Source organism: Engystomops pustulosus, chromosome 2 (genome assembly GCF_040894005.1).
Source record: "Engystomops pustulosus chromosome 2, aEngPut4.maternal, whole genome shotgun sequence".
In the NCBI taxonomy this organism is placed as follows: domain Eukaryota; kingdom Metazoa; phylum Chordata; class Amphibia; order Anura; family Leptodactylidae; genus Engystomops; species Engystomops pustulosus.
The window spans coordinates 10229917-10256315 of record NC_092412.1 but is presented as its reverse complement, the minus strand read 5'-3'; the positions used below and the strand labels follow the sequence as shown (position 1 = coordinate 10256315).

The 26399-nt window shown below is 46.1% G+C and overlaps 1 protein-coding gene across 1 annotated transcript; it reads right to left on the bottom strand.

Moving 5' to 3' along the window:
* Positions 1–491: 491 nt before the first annotated feature.
* Positions 492–16582, bottom strand: LOC140119834 (uncharacterized). Its single transcript, XM_072139250.1, has 4 exons — positions 16477–16582; positions 14115–14746; positions 13687–14001; positions 492–1928 (listed from the first exon to the last, which is right to left on the bottom strand). Exons 2-4 carry the CDS (start codon positions 14197–14199, stop codon positions 925–927), a joined length of 1404 nt encoding a protein of 467 aa, XP_071995351.1. The 5' UTR covers positions 14200–14746; positions 16477–16582; the 3' UTR covers positions 492–924.
* Between the last annotated feature and the right edge of the window lie 9817 nt (positions 16583–26399).

The window sequence follows — 26399 nt, the reverse complement described above, 5'->3', positions numbered from 1 at the left end:
ATTACTAAAGTAATAAACAAAATTTTGGTATTAAAGATATACAGTGCCCCCTGCAAATCATTGAGGTTATGCTGGATTCACACGATCCTAGGCCTGCAATGGACGCTCCATACACGAGGGAAAAATAAGAGAAGTCCTATCTTTCCCCGTGTTATAGCGCCTTGCCCCATGCATTGCTATGTTGAGGGGAGGGGTTGTTTGAATTCAGCCTTTTAGTTGTAAATATTCCTATTAAAAAGAAATTTATCTTGTAAACACCAGGGAACTTATAACACAGCAGGATATGTACTATATAGCGCCAACACAAGATCACAACGTTCCACCATCTTTGTGACACAGTGAAGTCCAATATGTTAAGTCGAGGGCTTTGTAAATGACCATTTACATGGAATTGTGACCATTACAGGAGAGGACAAACCTCCATCCAGGATATAACACACCGACTGCTGCTCATCTGGATGAACCTTTTACACAGAAATATACAAGTTACATGGGGGAGAAATGATCATAAAATTTATTATTATACATCAGAGCAGCTTCTCCGTAACCAAGTCACAGGAGGACGAGCTGCCGACAATGACAGGAGGTATGGAGCAAAAGTCACCTAAGAAATCTATGATCATTGCTACATGTACATAGGCCAATAATCCTGAAAATATCATAAAGAAACATTATTCATCATGATTGATCCAATCACCTACCTACATATCTAAACTTCTAACTAATACATATGCTGCCGACACAAGCAGAAGTCATCTGACGTAATGATAAATATCTAAACTGGTCACATATCTTACACTATTACATTAACATGGCTTCTCTCCTGAGTTTTCCGATGTTTGACAAGAGTTGACCTCCAACTAAAACATTTACCACATTCTGGACATGAAAATGGTTTCTCTCCTGTGTGAATTCTCTGTTGTTTTAACCGATATGATTTCCAAGAAAAACATTCCCCACATCAGTACATAAAAATGTTTTCTGTGCTGCGTGACTTCTCTGATGATCAATAAAATATGATTTTACAACAAAACCTTTCCCACATTCAGAACACGAGAATGGTTTCTCTAATCTGTGGGTTTTTTTGTGTCTTCCCAGATCTCCATTTGTAGTAAAACATTTCCCACATTCAGGACATGAAAATGGTCTCTCTCCGGTGTGAGTTCTTTTATGTTTAACAAGACTTGATTTTGTAACAAAACATTTCCCACAATCAGTACATGGGAATGGTTTCTCTCCTGTGTGACTTCTCTGATGTTCAACATAATATGATTTTGAAACAAAACATTTCCCACATTCATTACATAAAAATGGCTTCTCTCCTGTGTGAGTTAACTGATGTTTGACAAGACTTGATCTTGAACTAAAACATTGCCCACAATCAGTACATAAAAATGGTTTCTCTCCGGTGTGAGTTCTGTGATGTTTAACAAGACTTGATTTTGAAACAAAAGATTTCCCACATTCGGTACATAAAAACGGTTTCCCCTCTGTGTGAATTCTCTGGTGTGCAACAAAGTCGGATTTCTCAATAAAACTTTTCCCACATTCTGAACACGAGAATGGCTTCTCCCCTGTGTGAGTTTTCTTATGTCTCACGAGATGTGATTTCTGACTAAAACATTTCCCACATTCAGTACATGAGAATGGCTTCTCCCCCGTGTGACTTCTTATATGCTGATTAAGACTTGATTTCTTGGTAAAGCATTTCTCACATTCTGAACATGAAAAAACGTTTTCTCCTTCGTGACTTTGAAGGTGAATGAGAAGATTTGATATCTGGGTAAAACGTTTCTCACATTTGGGACATGGAAATTGCGTTTTATCTCCAGGATTTCCCTCTGCGGAAAGATGTGACTGATTATCTTCTACTTCACCACAAGGAGATGAGGGGGGACGTCCATGGGAACCTCTTGTACTATTATTTCCTAAAAAATAAAATTACGAAATTAAAGCTTAGAGGATTTCTTTTTCCCAGTTACGAGCAGAAGTAAAGTGACATCATTTATAGTAATTAATATTACAATACGCTGCCATAATTAGTTTAAAATCCAATCAGATAGAAGTCATGAAACCTCGGGGAGAGATGATACTACAAGCCGGGCTATAAAGGCTGCAGTATGGTGCCGGCAGAAATAACAAGTCATCACATATAATAATACTAGAATGAACATTGGTTTGTCCAACTTCTGGTTCCGCCGCTGATGGGTTTCTCGCTCCTTCACACAAGGGAGGTGGCACATCACTTGGCACTAGATCTGGTGGCTGCTTTAACTGAAATGCTGCAAAATGCTCTGGGATGCTTTTCAAGACCCAGGGGAAGCAGAGAATTTTTTGAATGGGGTAGCCAAAGATTCTCTACCACTGCGGGATAACCATACCAAAACAATATCCACAGGGAGAGCCAGGAGACGAGAGGGAGAGAGGGACAGTCTTCCCCTCGCGAAGAACAAACGAAGGGAAGGGACTATTGATCTCTGGCGTTTGAGTATTTAAGGTGAAAACACGCTGAAGGTTTGATGGTATGCTTACATGATTATGGCCCCACCCTTTATGTGAATGCAGATGGGCTGATCAGGAGAGGGTGAGTTTTCTTTTTGCACAGTTTTGCAGTTTTATGTTGATCGTAAGTAACTACTAGGCGGGGGTGGGGTTTAACATCTTTGCCATCAGAAAAAAGGAAGTCGTAAAAGGGAGCCTGTATAACACTTAGCAGGTTCAATTTAGGAGAAGAGTGGGTAACAACAAGGGAAAGGTTTCCCATCCGATGGTAGCTAATTTTCCTAGGAAGGGAGTAGGAGGAAAGGGGAGGGCTGTTGGGTTGAGTAGGGCTCTTCTTGCTTTAACGCTAATATTCTAAGGTTTGGAAGAGCCACTATCCCGAACAGTTTGAAGTTGAAATGAAGGATATTAAGGGATGGCGCTCCCCAAAAATGCATGATGGTGCTTCGCCTCCTAAAGAGGTTAAAAGTGGATATTGCTATATTATATACAGCTGATTTTTCAGAAGCTCTGTGTGGGGGGAGGAGTTTAGCTCACCAGCGGTGGCACGTAAGGCTGGAGTTCTAGTCTTGATACACCATTCATTGCTAAACAGTGTTTTGTCAGTGGAAAACAATGAGGAAGTGGTACTTGTGAGGATCTTTCTGGCGGAAGACACACTGGGGGAGATTTATCATCAGGTGGCTCCTATCTCATATATTGAAGCTCTGCTGCTTTTCAGATTTATTATAGTGGCATTGGCCCTCTAATAAATCTCTCTGGGATTTAAAAAAAAATAATTGTAAAATAATCACAACAACACATACGCCTGGAGGGGAGGGGAGTGACCTTGCAACTTTTTTTGGAATTATTAAAGAGCTTTGTTAGATCTTTGGCAGGAGAACATACATTTTACAGAAATCAGAAGACATTTAATGACATAAGTTCAGCATGTTCTAGTTCACCAATGACCCAGTATTGTTGCCGACTTTCCTGTACAGTTACCGTCAAACATGGGCACAACTAGCACCCTTTCGATGTGTCATTTGATACAGAGAATTTGGTTCAGTCGTCATATAAACAAACACATATAACCAAGTAATCTTACAATTTGGGCAACATTGTTAGTTGATATGTTGGGGATGTTGAGTCACAAAGCTATCATAAAGAATCACTTAGGATCAGAGTCTGTGTTAATTGTGTCGCTCTTCCTACCGCCCTTCGTTTGCGATTTGTAGTCTGCCTAATGTGCCTTTAATGTTCTCCGTGTTGTTCCATTCAGTGTTACAAATCTTAGCCATGAGTTTTCTTATTTCCTCTGTTGTAAAGTATGCCACAATAAATTTTCGAAAGAATGATTTGGTACGTTTGTTGCCTAAACACTGTCTCCATTCAATTTATCTCTATGTTAAGTTTGATTTGTATTAACACTTCTGTCCAGGTGGGTACGGTCTGCACTAGCCAGTGGTTCAGCCGGCACCTTTTAGCTACCAGTAGTGTGATGTGCACAATTGATAACAGTAGTTCGTCTATCTCCTCCTCCATGGAGATTGGTGCTGCCGAGTGGAATAGGAAGGCCAGAGCATGGAGGATCCCTTGACCTTGTATGGTTTCTGTATCTGGTCCCGGATTTCTTTCCAAAAGGGTTGTATGTTTGAGCATGTCCAGATTGCGTGAAATAAGTCTACCAGGTGTGTGTTACAATTTGGGCGAAGTATGGGCAAGTAGACCAGCTCACCTCCCGTTCAGGACAAGCCGAGCGAGGCACGGGCCTCCCCTCTGCCAGGGTTAGAAATCCAAATGAACGAAAATAACGGCTCAGCCAGGCTCCAGGCAATGCATTTAACGTCCTTTATTTATGCATTAAAAGATGCAACATCCACTGTGTGGGGAAACCGCAGCAGCTGACGCGTTTAGGGCGGGTTAACCGTCCTTAGTCATTTGGGCACCTGGTTAATCTGTCAGATCGGGTCTCAGATGCTGGGATGTTGAATGTGTAGATGGCCAAGTGTATAAGGTTATAGAAGGTTTCCCTCCAACTTTCTCTCAAGATGTGCCTACGCACCCCTGCCCACCCATGTATGATGGTAGGGGAAACTGCATTTTCTCTGAGCCATCTTTCCCTTTATGGGATTGTAAGAGGGTTGTCAGAGTCTTCCCCCTTTCTCCCAGCAAAGGTTGAGTAACAAGATGAATCTCCTTGCTCCTAAAGTTCCTAGTAGTTTGCCAAAAATGTTAGCGGATTCTTCACTGGCCAAGTTGCATGGCCAAGACGAGCCAAATATTGTTAGTTGGATATATTAAAAGTCCTGTCTGTCTGGTAGGTCATATTCATCTGTAAGTTCAGCTAGGGATTTCAGTCTTGGTTCCGTTTGATGTTTGATGTGGCCCATTTTGCTAATGCCTCTTTCCTTTCCAGGCCCTAAATAAACTTTTCGTCCCCTCTGCCTGGTTTTCCAGATTGTCCCAGAAAGTCAGGTGCTTAGGGAGCTGGAAAGATAAACCTAATCGTTTACATAGCACTTTCCACGTAGCAATGGTATCTGTCAGGATATTGCTTGGCTTGGCTATCTTAGGTAGTTTCACATTTGGGGTGTGTATGGCTGCATGACTATAACATGGCCTGTTCTTATTGTATGTTCAAGAAGAATTTGGTCCCATAGATCCAGTCATGGATTACGTAGGAGGCATGCATAGTTATAACACTTCATGTCTGGGAAGTTCATACCTCCCGAAGGTTTAGTGTGCATTAGTCGCTGCAGAGATATGTGTGATAGTTTACCTCGCTAGATAAACATGGTGAAGGCCTTATTTAGGTTGTGTATACCTGTTGTTTTTAGTAGTATGGGGAGCGTTTCTAGTGGGTATACTAGTCTCACAAAGCTGATCATTTTGATCAGATGTATTCTGCCAGAGATATATATCGGCAACTGTTCCCATCTAAGGAGCTTTGCCTTGATTTTCTGAAATAAGAGTTGGATAGTTGAGTGTGTATAATGAGGACAATGAGCTGGGAAGAAGTGGATCTTTGTCTGATGTCGGTATTACCTTAAGGAAGGCTTAATTCGCAGAGGGAGGTATCAGGGAGCCCTGTTAGATTGTTGTGATATATTTGGAGAGGGCTGGTGCCACCTGATCCAGCACATTTTTGTACAATTCTGCCGGGAAGCTGTCCGGTCCCGGTGTTTTGCCATATCCTAGATCTTTGATCTTCCTCACCACTTCCTCTGGAGTTATGTCAGCATTGCTAGGCTCTCCTCCGCCACCTTAGGTATGGACCCTAGACAGATATGCTTCCACTTTTCTCTAATCAAATAAATCTGTGTCCCCATATAACTCTGAGTAAAATTTATGGAAAATGGATAATACTTTGTGTGGGTCCTCGTGGATGATCCCCTTCCCATCCCGGATCCTGGGAAAGGTGGGCTGGTTTACGATTCCTTTGTCTTCATTGACATCCACATTTTCCAGCATGAGGTGTGGATTCTTCACCCATTACTTTGTGTGTTCCAATTAAATTTATTCGCATTGTTATTATAGAGTCACTTGTTTCTTGCGTAGTGGCCTAAGGGGTGTTCCTCAAGTGCGTCCTGAGGTCTGGTGGAATGGCGCAGGGGTTCCGGAGGAGGTTGTCTCGGCAAGGCAAGTTGTGATCTAGCACATTGCCCTGGTGGCGGTGTTCTTTGTAATTGTTGTGAGGTGTCTCGCCAAGCCTACATGGTTTTCAATTATGTTGTCCGCTTCCACTGTATCTTCAAAAGTTTGCTAGGGGCCGTCTGGGTGCGTAAATTTCAGGGTATAGCTCCAAGCAGAGTGGGCTGAAAGCACGCCTTTTTTGTGGTTTCTGCAGAGTAGTCCATGAAAAGCAGTATAACCCAGTTATGAATACACAGTGGTTCTCGTCTCCTTCTATATGCTCATAAATTTGGCTTTGCACAGCGTTGGGGGGGGGGGGTGATTTCAACCTAATAATGTATGATAGGGAAGATAGGAGCATGAGGGGGGTTGCTAGAGAAGAGAAGCTCGCTTTTGAGGGAACTGGCAGTCTCCCTGGTGCTCACTGATGTGTGGCGCTTAATGCCGAGGTCTACTTTTGTTTTTGCATTTCCTTTTTTTATGCACCACCTTCAAAAATCTATAACTTTTTTTTATTGCACATCATAGTGAAGGTATTTAATATTTCATGCCGTATACTGGGAAGCAGAAAAATAAATTCCAAATGCAGTGCAATTGGTAAAAATAATGCACATTGCCCCAAAAATGAAAACCTCCAAAATTTTCCATTTTGCCATCTTCTGGCGATGATGACTCTTTCATACTTCGGTGTATGGAGCAGTATGTGGTGTAATTTTTTTTTTTACTTTTGATGACATTCTCAAAGGAGTATATGGCCTTTTCCACTTTTTGAGAGCTTTAGAAGATCCTCAGACTTCCGGGTGAACAGATCAAAATGTGAGATCCTCTTTCTTGGTCCAAGGAGTGGCAGCGTGCGGATACCCTCCAAAAATTGGTGGTATACCGGTAGCTGAGCACTGTGTTAAATATTTGCGTATCAAAATAGGCAGAATCTCTGAGTAGTTATACCGATTGAAATGACCTCCCCTTTTTGTTGTTGGGGTGAAATCAACTTCACCTAAGAATCCTTCACCTCTCCAGTCATTTCCCGCTGTTATTCCTAGAGATAAGAGCCGTGTCCTGGGAGACTCTCACCTCTCCGGTTATCAAGGAGATCATCTCCAGGGTGAGCTCCAGGATCCTGGCCGCCATCTGCTCTCTGTCCTTCTCCATCCCAGGTGGATCATTGATGGAAAGGATCATCCCTCTATTTGAAAACTTCTTTTCCTTAGGGCCCCGAAAGGACTGCTTCTTTTGGGTTGTTTTTGTCTCTGGAAAACCCTTTTTTCAATCAACTGCTTTTTCAAGGATGGTATCCAGCAAAGAGATATTCATCTTGAAATGGGAGTCCATAGAGCTTAGATTTAGACCGGAAAAATAGTATGCGGGCCACGGAGGTTGTGGCAATGTTTGACTTTAGGTTCCACAAGTCCCAGACTTCCATGTCTTCTTTAACACACTGTCCGCTTTCCTTAGATTGCATTGCATCCTCAAATGGAAGGTCCAATTTCTTAGCTATCTTGGTAACTTGTATGTCCACTTTAGGAAATGAACTCCATGTTTTTGTCTCTACTTCCTCAAAGGACAATCGTTTTTTGAATTCCCTGGACAAGGATATTGTGTTTTCTGGTTCTCTCTATTCTTCCAGAATTAGTTCCTTTGGGGTGTTCCTCCACTTCTTCAATTTTAAGGGTAGCTCGAACTACTTTAAGTAATTGATCTAGATCTTCTGAAACAAATATCTCTTCTCCATCTTTACTGCTGATGTACATTGAGTTGGTTCAATAGCTAGTGAATTTTTAATTGATCCTTCCTCTGATTCTGCCTCTGACACATATTCTACCCTCTGCCTTTTTTGTAAATGTTCCTGGGGTATATTGAGGATGCTAGCGAGCATTGTACTTCCCCTTTAATAAAGGTTTGCATCTCGTCCATGAAGGAGGATTTTTCCTCTGTTACCAGGTTATAAATACAAACCGATATTTTGGAATAGTGTCAGGTTCGCTGGGGAGAATGCTGGGACTTCTGGTTCTTCTGGTGGTGCTAGCAGCGTTCTCCGACCTCCGGCGCGTATCCGCGCAAACTCCACCTCTCCCCCACTACCAGCGGTCTCTGGCGTGCTTCCCGGGCAGCGGCTGCTAAGACCTTGCGCTGTCTAGGAGTTGTGTTCAGAACTGCTGGGACTTGTGGTACCTCTGCATGGTGCCTGCTAATGTGCTTGGTTATTCTGCACCATGAGGGGTTAATTCTCAGAAGTTGTCCAGCTCCTATCAGGTTCTGGAGGTGGGGTTCTGGCTGTATAAATTGCAGCTTCACTAGTCACCTGTGCCAGTATTTGAAATCCCTTTCTTCACTCGCTCTCTGCATTAGGTTTGACTTGCTCTGTGTCTGAATTGTTGTGACCTCGGCTAGTTTTTTGACATTGACTCTTTGCTTACTGACTTTGCTCTTGACGTACCCTCTCGTTGTGACTCCGGCTATTTTATCACTCTTTTGTGTTTTATGTTTGTCAGTCTGTTCGTGTTTCCCTTCCCACTCTTACCCAGTGTATTTCGAGTCTTCAAGTAGTCGCCCCACGGTTTAGTGTAGGGGGGGCTATAGGAAGGGACAGAGGTTGGGGCAAGCTCAGGGCACACTATCCCCTGTCTTCTGTGTTACCCAATCCTAAACACTGGCCACACATAGGTCTGCATCCTGTATCCGACCTGCTACATTCTCTCCTCCCATGGAGCCTTGTCAGCTGTGGTCGCTCAAGTACAGACCCTAACTCAGCTTGTTCAGGATCTAACTGCCCATCTCCAAATTCAGGAAACCATGCAGGACACCACCGCAGGATCCACTGCCACCCGCGCCAGAACCTAAGGTTCCCCTCCCTGACTTGTTTTTTGGTGACCGTGAGAAATTTTTTTCATTTCGGGAGGGCTGTAAACGTTATTTTTCTTTACGCCCTCGTTCATCTGGCACAGAGACACAAAGGGTGGGCGTGGTCATTTCCCTGTTGCGCGGGGATCCGCAAAATTGGGCCTTTTCTCTCCCACCTGACTCTCCATCCCGTTCTTCTCTTGACGCTTTTTTTCTGCTTTAGGCCAGATTTATGACGAACCTGACCGCTGAGCACTTGCAGTTTCCCACCTTAGATCTCTGTGTCAGGGAAAACTGACGGCAGAAGATTATTGTGCCCAATTCAGACATTATGTGACTGACTCGCAATGGAACGACTGTGCCTTGAAAGACCAATTTATGTCCGGACTATCAGACCGAGTACAGGACTTAGTCCTAGCTTATGCCGAGCCTCAGACATTAGGTCAAGCTTTGACTCTGGTCATCCTAGTTGGTCGTCGCCTAAGATCCAGGCGATCACCTCGGGTGTCCCCTGACTGTCAGCCAGCGGCCAGTCTGTCTCCAGGTAGTCCAGAATTGGAACCCATGGAGCTGGATAGCATCTCTTTTGCACAGCGGAAGCAACATCGACTGAGACGTCATTTTTGCTTCTACTGTGGAAGTCCTGATCATCAGATCAACACCTGTTCCAAGAGACAGCAGCAGGAAAAATTCCGCTCCTAAGCAGTAGTCGGGGGGACTGCTTAGGAGCTCAGGTACTCCCAATTGTGTCTAGAATGTATTTACCTTGTACAGTTAAGTTTCAATCTATTTCCTGTACTGGTCACGCCTTCTTGGATTCAGGTGCTGCAACTAATTTCATTGATTATAATTTTGTCTCTCACTTATCTATGTCATTGATTCCTTTGTCTACTCCTATCCAGATGGCGGGTGAGGATTTGACCTCTCTACAGGCAGGGTTGATAAAATTCCGAACCCCGCAGATAAAGCTTATGGTAGGAGCTATGCATGAAGAATGGTGTTCTTTCCTAGTTATGGAAAACTTGTCTGAAAATGTCATTCTTGGTCTACCCTGGCTCCGGATCCATAATCCGGTAATTAATTGAGAAACTCTGAAGCTGGTTCATTGAAGTCCTCACTGTAAGGATCACCTGACCAGAGTTTCATTATGTACAGTGGTGGCGGAAGATCAGAGTCTTCCAGGTTTTCTCTCCGATTACTCAGATGTGTTTTCAAAACCCTTGTCCCAAGTCCTTCCTCCTCACAGGAAGTTTGATTGTAAAATTGACCTTCTTCCTGATGCTAGATTGCCAAACGGTCGTATATATAACCTGTCAGTACCAGAACGGGAGTCACTGAAGAGTTATATTGATGAGAGTTTGACATATCCTTCCCTCTGAGTCGCCGACTGGGGCCGGGTTCTTTTTTGTTGAGAAAAAAAGATGGTGGTTTACGGCCGTGCATCGATTATCGAGCATTAGATAACGGTAAAAAACTCAGGGCCTCTTCCATTGATCCCGGATCTCTTAAATCAGGTTTCTGGGGCCCAAGTTTTCTCTAAATTAGATCTCAGAGGGGCTTATAACCTGATTCACATCCGGGAAGGGGATGAGTGGAAGACCGCATTTAATACACCTTTGGGACACTTTGAATAATACCTGGTTATGCCCTTTGGTTTGAGTAATGCCCCAGCGGTTTTTCAAGGGTTTATGAACTCCATCTTTCATGATTACATCGGTGTGTTTATGGTGGTGTATCTTGACGATATTTTGATTTTCTCTCCTGATATGGTTTCACATCAGCAACATCTCCGCCAAGTACTTACCAGGTTACGCAAAAACCACCTCTTCGCTAAACTGGAAAAGTGTGTTTTTTGCGCCCAGAAGGTTTCCTTCTTAGGTTATGTTGTTACTCCCTCTGATGTACAGATGAATCTGAGTAAAGTTCAGGCGCTCACGGACTGGGTTCAGCCTACCAATCTTAAGGCCTTCCAAGTTTTTGGGGTTTCGCTAACTATTATTGGAACTTTATTAAGAACTTTTCCGTGATCGCCAAACCCCTCACGGATTTAACCCATAAGGGCGCTGATCCGAGTAATTGGTCTCCTGCCGCTTGCTCTGCGTTTGAAACTCTAAAAGCGGCTTTCTTGTCAGCCCCAGTTTTGGTTCAACCTGACCTTTCTCAACCATTTGTTGTGGAGGTAGATGCCTCCGAGGTTGGAGTTGGTGAAGTGTTGTCTCAGGGGTCATCCACTATCACCAGACTCAGACCATGTGCATATTTCTCTAGAAAGTTTTCTTCTTGTGAGGGGAATTATGATATTGGTAATCGAGAGCTCCTTGCCATTAAGTTGGCATTTGAAGTCTGGCGGCACTTTTTGGAGGGAGCTCTTCATCCGATAACTGTGCTCACGGATCATAAGAACTTAGTATATTTGGATACTGCTAATCGCTTGAACTCACGTCAGGCTAGGTGGGCCTTGTTTTTCTCTCGCTTTAATTTTGCGGTCACCTATCGACCGGGGTCAAAAAATGTGAAGACTGATGCCTTGTCCCGTAGCTTCAGGACTCCTGAGCTTCCAGAGACTACGGACAGTAATATTTTGTCTCCACGTGTTGTGTTGGCAGCTGTCTCCTCCCACCTCTCCTGTCAAATTTTAGCCGGACAAAGATCTACACCTAAAGACCTTCCGGAAGGCAAATTATTTGTTCCTCTTTCTTGTCGTTTGAGTGTTGAAGGAGACGCATTGCTCGGTATTGGCAGGTCATCCGGGAATGCGGAGTACCTTGGATCTCTTAAAGAGAAGTTACTGGTGGCCTCACATGACTAATGATGTGAACGCATTTGTCCAAGCCTGTCAGGTCTACGCGCGAGGAAAGACTCCCAGGAAACGTTCTGAGGGGCCTCTTCTTCCGCTTCCAGTTCCCACCAGGCCATGGTCTAAAGTGTCTATGGATTTTGTCACTGATCTGCCAGCATCTCTGGGGTATACGCTGATTTGGGTGGTAGTGGACCGTTTCTCTAAGATGGGACACTGTTCCATTAAAAAAGTTACCTTCAGCTGAAGAATTGGATGAATTGTTTAGACAGAATATTGTACGCCTCCATGGTATACCAGATGATATTGTGTCAGATAGGGACGTACAATTTGTTTCCAAGTTTTGGCGAGCATTTTGTTCTGGACTGGAAGTGAATTTGTCGTTCTCGTCGGCGTTTCATCCTGACACGAATGAATCAGGAGATGATTCAATATCTGCGACTCTTTGTCTCGGACAGTCAGGACCAGTGGGTGAAATTCCTTTCGTTGGCAGAATTTGCTATTAATAATCACTGTAATTCTTCCACTCAGGTTTCTCAGTTTTTCTGCAATTATGGTTTTCATCCTCGTTTCTCCTTTTCACCTGTGCCTGTCTCGGGCGGAAGCTATTACGTCCAAGTTGCGCACGCTCTTGACTCTTTGCTTACCGATTTTGTTCTGATTTTGTTCTTTTGTTTACCACTCTTTTGTGTTTTATGTTTGTCAGTCTGTTTTATGTTTGTCTGGCAAGGAAGGGGGCCCCTCTGCACCGATCGCTGCCTGAAACAGGTGGATAGGTGAACTAAAGCCCCGCGCTAGACTGCCTTCCCCCTCACTGTCCCCCTTGGGGGAGGAAGCGAGGAGAATTTTTCTCTACTCCCTGCCCTGTGTAGGGACAGGAAGACAATGGAGTATGGATGCAGCGGTGGGGTATCCCTACAGAGGTCAAGGGGTCATCCTCCAAGTCGGGCCGTCACGGGGGACGCCATGGAAAACCACGCCTCGCTTGTAGCTACCTTGTACCGCAGCTCCCTTGACAAGCCTTATGATAAGATGGAAGGAAAGTTAGTCCCTATCCACAGGATAGGGTCTAACTTGCTGATCAGTGGGGGTCTCAGTGCTGAGACGCCCGCAGGTCGCGAAAATGAGGGGTCCGACGGTGCTTGGCCATCTCCGTCAGCTCCATAGATGGAGCAGAACAGTCTTGCCAGCCATCTGCTTCATTAGTCTGAGGAGCAACAAGGGGACGGACCCCTCGTTTTCACGATCTGCTAACCACGAAAGGACTGAGACCCCCACTGATCAGCAAGTTATGCCCTATCCCATGGATAGGGCCCAACTATCCTTCGTGGAAATAACCCCTTTAAAGCCAAACCAGGTTTAATGCTACATTAAGTCATAAGGCTTGATGTCAAGGGAGCTGTTGATGAAGTAGGGATCCTACACCAACAGAGAGGGGGCGAGGAGAAGAGGTGGTGTGAGAGTGAGACACTGAAGCCCCGGTAAGAGAGGCATCAGGAGATAAGCGTCAACAGTTTTAAAACCAGAGGAGAGATCAGTGAGGAGACCAGAGTAGTGGTGTTTGGCCTTGGCAGACAGGAGGTCATTAGAAACTTTGGTCAGGACAGTCTTAGAGGGGGAACTGGGTCAGAAACCAGATTGTAGATGGTTCTTAGTGGACAATTTGTTTGGTGGCATTATTTTGTCTTTGAAGTGTGAAATGAAGTCCTGGACACAAATGAGAAAAGTAGGTGCAGGAGCTGGAGGACAGAGGAGGGAGTTGAAGGTAGAAAATAATTGTCTGGGGTCGTAAGATAAAGAAGATACAAGATTAATGAAGTAAACTTGTTTTTCAGAGGCAGATTTATATTTTTGTATATATGTGATGATGGAGGAGTCTAGGTGACCTCACACCTGCTCTGTCCTCTATAATCAGGAAGGTCTCCTCTTACCTGGTGATGTGAGGGGCTGGTGGTCCTCCATCTTGATGATCTTGTACTGGTCCTCGTGTCCTTCTATATACTCCCACTCCTCCATGGAGAAATGGACAGGAATCTCAGCTCCATCTACCTGATGATCCAGTGGGACGTTCTCCTCTGGTTCCTCTTTAATATCTCGGGAATCTCCAGGACTGGGACAACTCTCTGGTTCCTGTGTAATATCTCGGGAATCTTCAGGACTGGGACATCTCTCTGGTTCCTGTGTAATATCCCGGGATTCTCCAGGACTGGGACATCTCTCTGGTGGATTTCTCTGACTGGATCCATCTATAGGAATTATACACAGTGACTGATACATTGTCTATATGTGATGATGAGATGATGGAGGAGGTGACCTCACACCTGCTCTGTCCTCTATAATCAGGAAGGTCTCCTCTTACCTGGTGATGTGAGGGGCTGGTGGTCCTCCATCATGATGTCCTTGTACTGGTCCTTGTGTCCTTCTATATACTCCCACTCCTCCATGGAGAAATAGACAGTGACGTCCTGACACCTTATAGGAACCTGACACCCACAATGACACAGTCATCACCCAGACCCCTCCCTTGTGTTATTGTACAATGTCCCAGCATTCCCGGCAGCGCTCACCTCTCCGCTCAGCAGCTCAGTGATCCTGGAGGTAAGTTCTAGGATCTTCTGCTCATGTATCAGTGAATGAGGTGGAGGCTCGGTGATGGGGCTCTGGGTCCATCCTCCTGACACACGGGGGGTCACACACTCACCAGACGACTTCTTCACTACTGTGTAATCCTGTGTATGGGGAGACACTGATCACTACATAGATCCTAAGAATCCTTCACCTCTCCAGTCATTTCCCGCTGTTATTCCTAGAGATAAGAGCCGTGTCCTGGGAGACTCTCACCTCTCCGGTTATCAAGGAGATCATCTCCAGGGTGAGCTCCAGGATCCTGGCCGCCATCTGCTCTCTGTCCTTCTCCCGGATCCCTGGTGGATCATTGATGGAAAGGATCATCTTTAGGAGAAACCTCTGGGAGTCCTGTATCTATAGAACCTGAGGAAACATGAGAAGAACTAAGAGCAAACTCTATATGAAGCAATTGTGTCCATGACATGTGTGATGTGACAGATGGGGATTCTCCAGGACGGCTCCGAGTCTCAGAATCCCTTTGTGCTGTAGCTTTCACACAGAAAGGGGTCCACAATATCAAATAAGTTACCACAGTCACGGTGCTTGGATCTATATCGCTCCCCTCCCATCTGCTCATCTCTTACACTGACCCATTTATTTCTATGGGTTTGTTCACATGTCTGTTTTTCATTGGGAGAAAAAAACTGCAGCAACTGCAATGGACCTTCACAGAAGGCAACGGATCCTCAGAAATAAAAAACAGGACGGCACATGGATGACTTCCGTATGAAGTCAGTTTTTCCTCCAATGTTGCTAGGCAACTGGGCAGAAAATAGATAAGAACCCATCTGTTATGACATGTGATGCGGAGACACTACAGACTGCACCCGGATATGACCCGTCCGGGGTTACTGGGCCCCTGCAGGACGCGCCCAATGTCCCGAAGTGTCCAAACACCAGAGTCACATCGAACCCCAAATATTCCAGACATTCCCAATATTTCCATAATTACAAAACACAAAAACCCAAATCCACCGGGAAAAAAAACGTCCAATCAGAGATGATTATTATCTCCTGTATCTGCATAGAATCGGGCACATTTACTCACCCGTACGCTGGAGTCTGTGTATAATGCGCTGTGCGGAGAGTCACTAAGATCCTGTGTCCGATATCCTGTATGTGTCGCTTCCCCGCTCAGGTCCCCGGAGTTCACCTTCTTCTTCCTGGTGCATTTAAGTGCATTGGATTGCGACACAAATCGTTTTTTAAATTCCGCAGTTTGTCCGAATCCGTAGAGTTGTCCGACGGCCACCCCCCCATTTCTGTCGCGTGCAATCCGGCGCCAATGCACCAAAACCCGATCGCATGCGCCAAAATCCCGTGGCAATTCGCTGCAAAATGGAAATATTCGGGAAACTCGATGAAAGTGCGGTGTTCGGACCGTTAAGTGTTCGCTCCTGGAGCATGCTGGGAGCTGTAGTCCCTCCATATAGTGTGTGTGCTCCTGGAGCATGCTGGGAGCTGTAGTCCCTCCATGTAGTGTGTGTGCTCCTGGAACATGCTGGGAGTTGTAGTCCCTCCATATAGTGTGTGTGCTCCTGGAGCATGCTGGGAGTTGTAGTCCCTCCACAAAGTGTGTGCTCCTGGAGCATGCTTGGAGTTGTAGTCCCTCCATATAGTGTGTGTGCTCCTGGAACATGCTGGGAGTTGTAGCCCCTCCACAAAGTGTGTGCTCCTGGAGCATGCTTGGAGTTGTAGTCCCTCCATATAGTGTGTGTGCTCCTGGAGCATGCTGGGAGTTGTAGTCCCTCCATATAGTGTGTGTGCTCCTGGAGCATGCTGGGAGTTGTAGTCCCTCCATATAGTGTGTGTGCTCCTGGAGCATGCTGGGAGTTGTAGTCCCTCCATATAGTGTGTGTGCTCCTGGAGCATGCTGGGAGTTGTAGTCCCTCCATATAGTGTGTGTGCTCCTGGTGCATGCTGGGAGTTGTAGTCCCTCCATATAGTGTGTGCGCACCTGGAGCATGCTGGGAGTTGTAGTCCCTCCATATAGTGTGTGTGCTCCTGGAGCTGCTGGGAGTTGTAGTCCCTCCATATAGTGTGTGTGCTCCTGGAGCATGCTGGGAGTTGTAGTCCCTCCTCTGGTCACTTACCTCTTCTCTCCTCAGTGCAGGACACTCTCTGCCTCACACACGTCTCCTGCTCACAATCCACCAGTCATGTGACCCCGGGAGTGTGATGTCACTGAGGGGCGGGGCTCCGGGAGGACAGGAAGCAGCAGTTTGTATAGAGGAGAAGGGGAGGACAGAGACTTATATGTATCCACACCTATACTGTATACAGAGACATATATACAGCTACATACATAGTCATATATACACCCCACACCTATACTGTATACAGAGACATATATATACATCTACATACATAGTCATATATACACCCCACACCTATACTGTATACAGAGACATATATACACCCCACACCTATACTGTATACAGAGACATATATATACAGCTACATACATAGTCATATATATATACAGCTACATACATAGTCCTATATACATCCCACACCTATACTGTATACAGAGACATATATATATAGCTACATAGTCATATATATATATATACAGCTACATACATAGTCATATATACACCCCACACCTATACTGTATACAGAGACATACACTCACCGGCCACTTTATTAGGTACACCATGCTAGTAACGGGTTGGACCCCCTTTTGCCTTCAGAACTGCCTCAATTCTTCGTGGCATAGATACAACAAGGTGCTGGAAGCTCCTCAGAGATTTTGCTCCATAGTGACATGATGCCATCACACAGTTGCCGCAGATTTGACGGCTGCACATCCATGATGCGAATCTCCCGTTCCACCACATCCCAAAGATGCTCTATTGGATTGAGATCTGCTGACTGTGGAGGCCATTTGTGTCCAGTGACCTCATGTCATGTTCAAGAAACCAGTCTGAGATGATTCCAGCTTTATGACATGGCGCATTATCCTGCTGAAAGTAGCCATCAGATGTTACAGGGTACATTGTGCTCATAAAGGGATGGACATGGGCAGCAACAATATTCAGGTAGGCTGTGGCGTTGCAACGATGCTCAATTGGTACCAAGGGGCCCAAAGAGTGCCAAGAAAATATTCCCCACACCATGACACCACCACCACCAGCCTGAACCGCTGATACAAGGCAGGATGGATCCATGCTTTCATGTTGTTGATGCCAAATTCTGACCCTACCATCCGAATGTCGCAGCAGAAATCGAGACTCATCAGACCAGGCAACGTTTTTCCAATCTTCTACTGTCCAATTTTGATGAGCTTGTGCAAATTGTAGCCTCAGTTTCCTGTTCTTAGCTGAAAGGAGTGGCACCCGGTGTGGTCTTCTGCTGCTGTAGCCCATCTGCCTCAAAGTTCGACGTACTGTGCGTTCAGAGATGCTCTTCTCCCTACCTTGGTTGTAACGGGTGGTGATTTGAGTCACTGTTGCCTTTCTATCAGCGCAAACCAGTCTGCCCATTCTCCTCTGACATCTGGCATCAACAAGGCATTTCCGCCCACAGAACTGCCGCTCACTGGATGTTTTTCTTTTTCGGACCATTCTCTGTAAACCCTAGAGATGGTTGTGCGTGAAAATCCCAGTAGATCAGCAGTTTCTGAAATACTCAGACCAGCCCTTCTGGCACCAACAACCATGCCACGTTCAAAGGCCTCAAATCACCTTTCTTCCCCATACTGATGCTCGGTTTGATGTGCAGGAGATTGTCTTGACCATGTTTACATGCCTAAATGCACTGAGTTGCCGCCATGTGATTGGCTGATTAGAAATTAAGTGTTAACGAGCAGTTGGACAGGTGTACCTAATAAAGTGGCCGGTGAGTGTATATACAGCTACATACATAGTCATATATACACCCCACACCTATACTGTATACAGAGACATATATACAGCTACATACATAGCTATATATACACCCCACACCTATACTGTATACAGGGACATATATACAGCTACATACATAGTCATATATACACCCCACACCTTTACTGTATACAGGGACATATATACAGCTACATACATAGTCATATATACACCCCACACCTATACTGTATACAGACATATATACAGCTTCATACATAGTCATATATACACCCCACACCTATACTGTATACAGAGACATATATACACCCCACACCTATACTGTATACAGAGACATATATATACAGCTACATACATAGTCATATATACATCCCACACCTATACTGTATACAGAGACATATATATATAGCTACATACATAGTCATATATACATCCCACACCTATACTGTATACAGGGACATATATATACAGCTACATAGTCATATATACACCCCACACCTATACTGTATACAGAGACATATATATATATTGCTACATACATAGTCATATATACACCCCACACCTATACTGTATACAGACACATATATATACAGCTACATACACAGTCATATGTAAGAGAGTTTTATCTAGGACTCAAAACAGTCCTTCATGTTGTTAGGTGACTTTCATGTTAACCCTTTCATAGTCATATATACATCCCACACCTATACTGTATAGAGACATATATATATACAGCTACATATATAGTCATATATACACCCCACACCTGTACTGTATACAGAGACATATATATACAGCTACATACATAGTGATATATACATCCCACACCTATACTGTATACAGAGACATATAAATACAGCTACATACATAGTCATATATACATCTCACACCTATACTGTATACAGGGACATATATATACAGCTACATACACAGTCATATGTAAGAGAGTTTTATCTAGGACTCAAAACAGTCCTTCATGTTGTTAGGTGACTTTCGTGTTAACCCTTTCATGGCTCCCGGTATTGGGATGAAAGCAGAAACTAAGGCCCGTTCCACACATGTGAGTGTGATGCGATGAATTCGCATCACACTCGCAACACATGCTGCCGGGAACGCACGGCCCGAACGCTGCACCGCGGGATTGAACTCAGAACTCAGTTCATCGCATCACACTCGCAAGTGTGGAACGGGCCTAAGACACACCAGAATCTCCAAGTTTTTAGCAGGCAGCCGCATATATAAAACACATAAAATCTGTTTCATAGGGGCATGAAAAGGTGATAAAATACTGCAATGCTATGGGCCATAATGAATATCTCAGGACATCCTCTCTGAGACTTTCTTCCAAAATGTCTATGAACTATACACCGCTTCCTCCAGAGACCTTGTTCTAATATAAACAGTATGTTTATATTATCCCAGCCACAAAATGTATAGAGAATGGCTCCAAGGAAGGAAACAGGCTGAAGGACAACCATCTCTTACAAGTGTCAAGGAGAAACTGGCAAACAAGGTCACTCAAAATGACTGAATCATGACATGGCTGAAAGTTGTCACCACAACCCCCGGCTAAGACTAAAATGGCGTCCACTGAGTCCAAAATGGCTTCTTTAAAGGAATATATCTCTCACATTTCCCCCCTGTTTGAGCCCTGCAGACCTACAACCTCCTAAAGCAACCTCCTCAAATTCCAGGTAACTTCAGATGGGCTAAACCCTCACCTGCTGGACTTTTTATTGGCTTCACCAGATTCCCCAGAGACCAGTCGCTAAAAGGGTTACAGGTCTGCACACTCAAATCACATCACTGAGTTCCCATAGTTCATAGGTTTGTAAACAGGCTGGTTCTCCAGCAGGCAGCATCATCTTCCACTCCGGGCACTTCTCCTGTCGTGGTTCTTACCGCCTGGACGGCCATCTGGGACATGGTGGACTTGATGAGGGGGCCCACACAACGTGCAATAAGTGACGAGAGCAAAATCACGATCCCCAATATCACCCCCACTTAATTGAAACCCTTCCAATCCCCCAACTACAAAGTGAAGGACAAAGTGTCCACCCCAGAGTTTCTCTTGAGTTCCCTGGACAGTCCTTCAATCTTTTCAAGTGCATGGGTAATGGATCCATAGGGGGCGGTGTCCTCCGGGATGTACATTTAACAAGCCGCTCCCACAATCTTACAGACTCCTCCCTTCTCAGCAAGGGTCATGTCCAAAGCCATGCGGTTCTGGAGAGCATCTTGGATATAATTCACAAATCTCTGTTGATTAGAATAAGAACAGTTAACCCAATCAACATCTTTGCTCATAGCTATCTGGGGAATAATGGACTCTAGACCTGCCCATATCTGATTGTGGGCCTTGTACTCATCTGGGACCCCCCTTGGTGCTCCCACTATATCTATATAAACGTTGTCATCTAGGTGCTTCTCACTTTGACCTCTAGAATCCCTTGGGATTCTCTTCCTTTTCTTTATGTGTTTGATCAACCTTATCCCTGGGGATCACGAGGAAGGAATGCAGAGGTTTTATCACCGTACACTCACCTTCCCAGCCTCTAGGCCTGACCTGACTCTCCTATCCCCACAGATCCTGTACACATCAGACACTGCTAATACAGGGTTACCTGTGCTGTCAATGTTAAAGAAGGTCATTGCCAGCACCAACCGTAGGTAAAGTCTCCTACCCTGGGGGCACCCTGGTCGGCCCTATAGACACAGTGATAGTTTTGCCAGCTAGCAAGAAGAATAAGTAAGTTTGCAATTGAAAGCGTGGAAGCATGCTGACTTCCCTCTAGCTTCACAGACGTGGCGCTCGTCAGCAGGACTTGGAAGGGGCCGTCATAGTGAGGCTCCAGACTCTCTCTCTGGTGTGTTTCTTTACTACCACGTAGTCTCCAGGCTTCAGGGTATGCGTCCTGAGGTCTCTGTCTGGATCTAGAAAAGAATCAGAGGCACTTTTGTGGACCTTTTCCAAGGCCCGGCTCAACTGTGTGGCATATTCCACCTGGTTTCCTGCCATCAGCTATAGGGTCTGTAGGAAGTAGAGGCCTAATCTGGGCACACAGCCAAAAAGTATCTCAAAAGGGGACAATCCCGTCTTTCTGATGTGGTGGTCCTGACTGAATAGATGGCAGCAGGAAGGCTCTTGGGCTATGGTTTCCCTGTTTCATCCATGGCCTTCTGGAACTCCAATTTAAAGGAAACCTACCATTTCAAATGGTAGGTGTAAGCTGTAAGTACCGAGCACCAGCTCAGGGTGAGCTGGTGCCGGTGCTTACTTTCGTTAGCGTTATTAACCGCTGTATTGCGGTTTTAACACTTTTTAAACCCCACCACTAGCTTGGGGAGGGTAAGCGGTGTGCAGGGCCTGTTCTACACCCAGGAGGCACAAGGTTTCAGTCTTTTGCTGTCCAGTGAAGTGGGTTCTGCGACCGGACTCTATTGTCTCTGGGAGTCCAAACCTGCAGAAAATCTCATTCACCAACTTCTTGGCTGCGGCTCTGGCAGTAGCCTTGGTCGTGGGAAAAACTTCTAGCCACCCTGGAAAGAGATCAATGCACACAAGAATGTATCCTACGTACCGCTTTTTGGTAGCCGGATAAAATCCATCTGCAGTCTCTGGAAGGGATACAGCAGCTTGGGTGTCACCTTCTGTAGGGTCGTTACCACCTTACCCGGATTGTGGGGGGCACAAAATATATAGGCTTTCACTAGTCTAGTGACAGGGGTAGTAAAACTCAGGACATTTGCACTAGCTAATGGCATCTGGGCTCTAGCTTTCCTTCACACTTCCTTCTCTTCTGATGACACTCGGGCCACCAGGGACTAGAACACCTGTGGATCAAACTTTTTAGCTCAGAACTTACCTTTGAGACTTCAGGACAGTCTCTGGGTTCCATCTGTGCAGCTGCCTTCGCCACCCTGTCGGCCACATACTTGCCCTTGACTTGTGTAGTTTCCCAATTTTGTGTGTTTTTACTTTTATTATCCCCACCTCTTGGGGAAGTTAAAGAGCATCCATGAGCTCTTTAATGTTTGCCACGCTTAAAGGGGGGTCCTGCAAAGGTGAGGTCACCTCCTGCGCTGACCTGTGTGGAGGGAGTGGTTCTGCTTTTACTACCTCATGTGCTCCACTGACCACTGCATATCCAGTGTAGAACCGTCTGTCTTTTCCTGCAGACCTGGGGCAATCTATGAGAAAAAAATCACTAGAGATGGTTATGCACTAGAGATGAGCCAGCATACTCGTTCGAGCATTAGCGTACTCGAAACTGCTCGTTGCTCGGACGAATATTTCGCCAGCTCGAGAAAATGGCATCTCCCGGAGTTTTGATTTTTGGCGGCCAGAAACGGAGCCAATCACAAGCCAGGAGACTCTGCACTCCACCCAGCATGACGTGGTACCCTTACATGTCGATAGCAGTGGTTGGCTGGCCTGATTAGGTGACCCTGGAATATACTAGCCATGGCCCGCGCTGCTCGGATCATTCTCTGTCTGGATGCCGTTAGGGATAGAGCTGCTGCTGGTCAGGGAAAGTGTTAGGCAGGAGTGATTCTACAAGGACCCAACAGCCCTTGTTAGGGCTACATTAGCGTTTTTCAAAAGTTAAAGTGACAGTCACAGCACAAAATCCTTTTGTGTGCTGTCAGTGTTGGTTAGAAACTAGCCATAGCAATCATCTTCTGAGGTTGGGTTGCTGTCTGATTTCTTCTGCATGTTTTGTTCTATAAAACCAAAAAAAAAAAAAAAATTTACCAAAAATAATTTACCCCAAAAAATGTACAGTTTTTATTTCTCTTTTGTCTATAAAAGAGACTTTAATTTGGAATATGTTGAACCCGAGGGCTAAGGGTAGAGCACGAGGGCTTGGGCATCCAATTACTGCAGGGGTCAGAGGCCGTGGTCCTGGGCGGGGTGAGACACCACCTGCTGATGAGGGAGCAGGGGAACGCCGCAGAGATACACTCCCTAGCTTCATGTCTCAACTTACTGGGACTCGTGGTAGAGCACTGTTGAGGCCACAACAGTGCGAACAGGTGATGTCGTGGATTGCGGACAATGCTTCAAGTCATTTGTGCACCAGTCAGTCTTCCACGCAGTCCACCGATATTACCCAAGTGAGGACTCCTCCAGCTCCTCCACCTCAACCTCCTTCCCCCCAGTCTGCCCCCCAGGAAAATTTGGAATTTGATCCGGCATGCTCTGAGGAACTGTTTTCTGGACCCTTCCCAGTGTCACAAACCACTTGTCCGGTTTCTGCTGAGCTCTTTCCCATGCCCAGGTTTTCCAACGGTCGCAGTCTGTGGGTGATGATGACATTGTTGAAGTAGTGGAAGAAGTGTGTAAAGAGGTGTCAGATGATGAGGAGACACGGTTGTCAGACAGTGGTGAAGTTGTTGTCAGGGCAGGAAGTCCGAGGGGGGAGCAGACTGAGGGATCGGAGGATGATGAGGTGACAGACCCATGCTGGGTTGATAGGCCGGGTGATGACAGTGCTTCTGAGACACAGGCGAGTCCTATACCAGAAAAGGTTGGAAAAGGCAGTGGTGGGGCCAGACGGAGAGGCAGGGTCAGAGCTCGTGCATCAGCGCCAAATGTTTCACGAAGCTCCCGTGGCGAGGGATAGATTTTCTGAAGTCTGGAGGTTCTTTAAAGAAACAGCGGATGACCGACGGACTGTGGTGTGCAACCTGTGCCACACCAGGATCAGCAGGGGTTCCACCACTACTAGCTTAACCACCACCAGTATGCGCAGGCATATGAATGCTAAACACCCCACTCAATGGAACCAAGGTCGTTCACCTCCGGCCGGGCACACCACTGCTCCTTCCCCTGTGTCATTTGCTGCCTCTGCTAGTCAGCCCCCTGCCCAGGACCCCGGCACAAACACCTCCCAGGCGAAAACCACACCTTCGCCTCCACGATCCTCCACAACATCCACCAATGTCTCCATGCGCAGCGTTCAGCTCTCTATACCCCAGAGGCTGGAGCGCAAGAGGAAATACAGTCCCACCCGCACGCCCAAGCCCTCAAAGTCCACATCTCCAAATTAATGAGCCTGGAGATGCTGCCCTATAGGCTGGTAGAGACCGAGGCCTTTCGCAACCTCATGGCGGCGGCCGCCCCTCTGTATTCGGTCCGCAGCCGCCACTACTTTTCCCGATGTGCCGTCCCAGCCCTGCACGAGTCAGACAAAATCATCCGTGTCCTGACCAACGCAGTTTTTGACAAGGTCCACCTAACCATGGACACATGGACGAGAGCTGCGGGCAGGGCCACTATATATTGCTGAAGGCACATTGGGTTAACTTGGTGGAGTCTGGGACCGAGTCTGACCCTGGATCCGCTCATATACTGCCGACGCCGAGGATTGCGGGGCCTACCTCGGTCAAGGTCTCAGGCCTACTATGTCTCCTCCTCCCACGCCTCCTCCGAATTACCATCCGTGGGCATGGCGCCATCAGTCGGTAGCTCTAGGCGCAGCAGCAGTGCCGTCGCTAAGCGACAGCAGGCGGTGCTCAAACTGCTGAGCCTAGGCGATAAAAGACACACCGCACAAGAGCTATTACAGGGCATCACGGCACCACTGAATCTGAAGCCAGGCATGGTTGTGTGTGACAACGGCCGAAACCTGGTGGCGGCTCTGCAACTCGGCAGACAGACACATGTGCCATGCCTGGCCCATGTGTTAAATCTGATAGTTCAGCGGTTCCTCAAGGCATACCCCAATCTGTCTGATTTGCTCATGAAGGTGCGCCACATCTGTGCGCATTTCAGAAAGTCGACCACAGATGCTGCCACTCTCAGGGCAGTGCAGCGCCGCCTCCAACTGCCCGCTCACCGACTGTTGTGCGTAGTACCCACGAGATGGAATTCCACATTAACCATGTTATCCAGAGTTTACCAGCAGCGCAGAGCGATTGTAGACTGCCAGATGTCAATTTCAACCAGAACTGTTAGTCAGGTCAGTCAGCTTCCTCAAGTCTATAATGAGGAGTGGACGTGGATGTCTGATATCTGTCAGGTGCTGAGTAACTTTGAGGAGTCAACACAGATGGTCAGTAGCGATGCCGCCATCATCAGCCTCACCATCCCGCTGCTTGGCCTGTTGAAAAACTCTCTGGTCAGCATGAAGTCTTGCCTGCCCTGCCGCTAGCGTGTTGTCAGAGCGGGTTTTCAGTGCAGCTGGTGGCATCATCACTGATAAGCATACACGCCTGTCGAAGTGCTGACAGGCTGACGCTTATCAAGATGAATCAAGCATGGATTTCTCATGATTTCAATTCTCCACCAGGTGAAAGCAGCTCAACCTGAATAATTCTCATGTATGCACTCCTCCTCCTCATTCTCCTCCTCTTTGTACACTAAAGCAGAGGCAATTGGCTATTTTTTGCCAGGGCCAACTGGCTCTAGCTATAGTACTCTATGTATTTAATTTTTCTGGAGGGCCACCTACCCGGTCCTCTGTTGTAAAAAATTTTTGGGAGTTCCACATACAGGTACTCTATTTAATTTTTTTTAGATGCTATCTCGCCTCACTCGGTCACATCCATGCATGCTGCCCCTACTGTTTCCTGTCCATTTCCGTGGTGTTTCCATCATTTTCTGAGGTTTCCAGGTTTTAGGCCAAGCTTCCCTGTGCACAGCCTTGGTCCCCTTGAAAAATGCTCGAGTCTCCCATTGACTTCAATGCGGTTCGTTATTCAAAACGAGCATTCGAGCATCGGAAAAAGTTAGACATATTTTAGTGCTCGCTCATCTCTATTATGCACCCTTCTCTCCCCCCTTTTCTGAATTTTGAAAAACTGGCGACAGAATGACAGGATTCAGAGCTGTGCACCTTTTTAGTGTGACGTTCTGGGGCATCAGGAGTGCACACTGGAGTCTGAGCTGTCTGGCCATTGCTCAGATGCTTGGGATGTACTTGGGTGAGGACACTGTGCAAGTCATGTGCAGTAACTGGGTGATCTAGAATCAACTCACTGGCCTTGCTGAGCAGATTGCTGGCTACAGCTAATAACACATGAGAGGCTCCATTCACGACTGAGTCTAACCGGGCTTAATAGTGGGCCACTGGGGAGGCCACCACGTTCCTGGACTAGGACACCTGTAGCGTGGTCTAGATACTCAGTGCAAAATAAAATAAAAGGTCTGGTTCAGTGGGATGTGC

What these genes read in the sequence shown, in the direction of transcription:
- LOC140119834 (XM_072139250.1), bottom strand. Translation starts at nt 14,199, where the DNA reads ATGGAGGAGTGGGAGTATATAGAAGGACACAAGGACCAGTACAAGGAC. An exon ending in CCAGCCCCTCACATCACCAG is followed by an intron (nt 14,002 to 14,114) that starts GTAAGAGGAGAC and finishes TAATTCCTATAG; the next exon opens with ATGGATCCAGTCAGAGAAAT. An exon ending in CCAGCCCCTCACATCACCAG is followed by an intron (nt 1,929 to 13,686) that starts GTAAGAGGAGAC and finishes TTTATTTTTTAG; the next exon opens with GAAATAATAGTACAAGAGGT.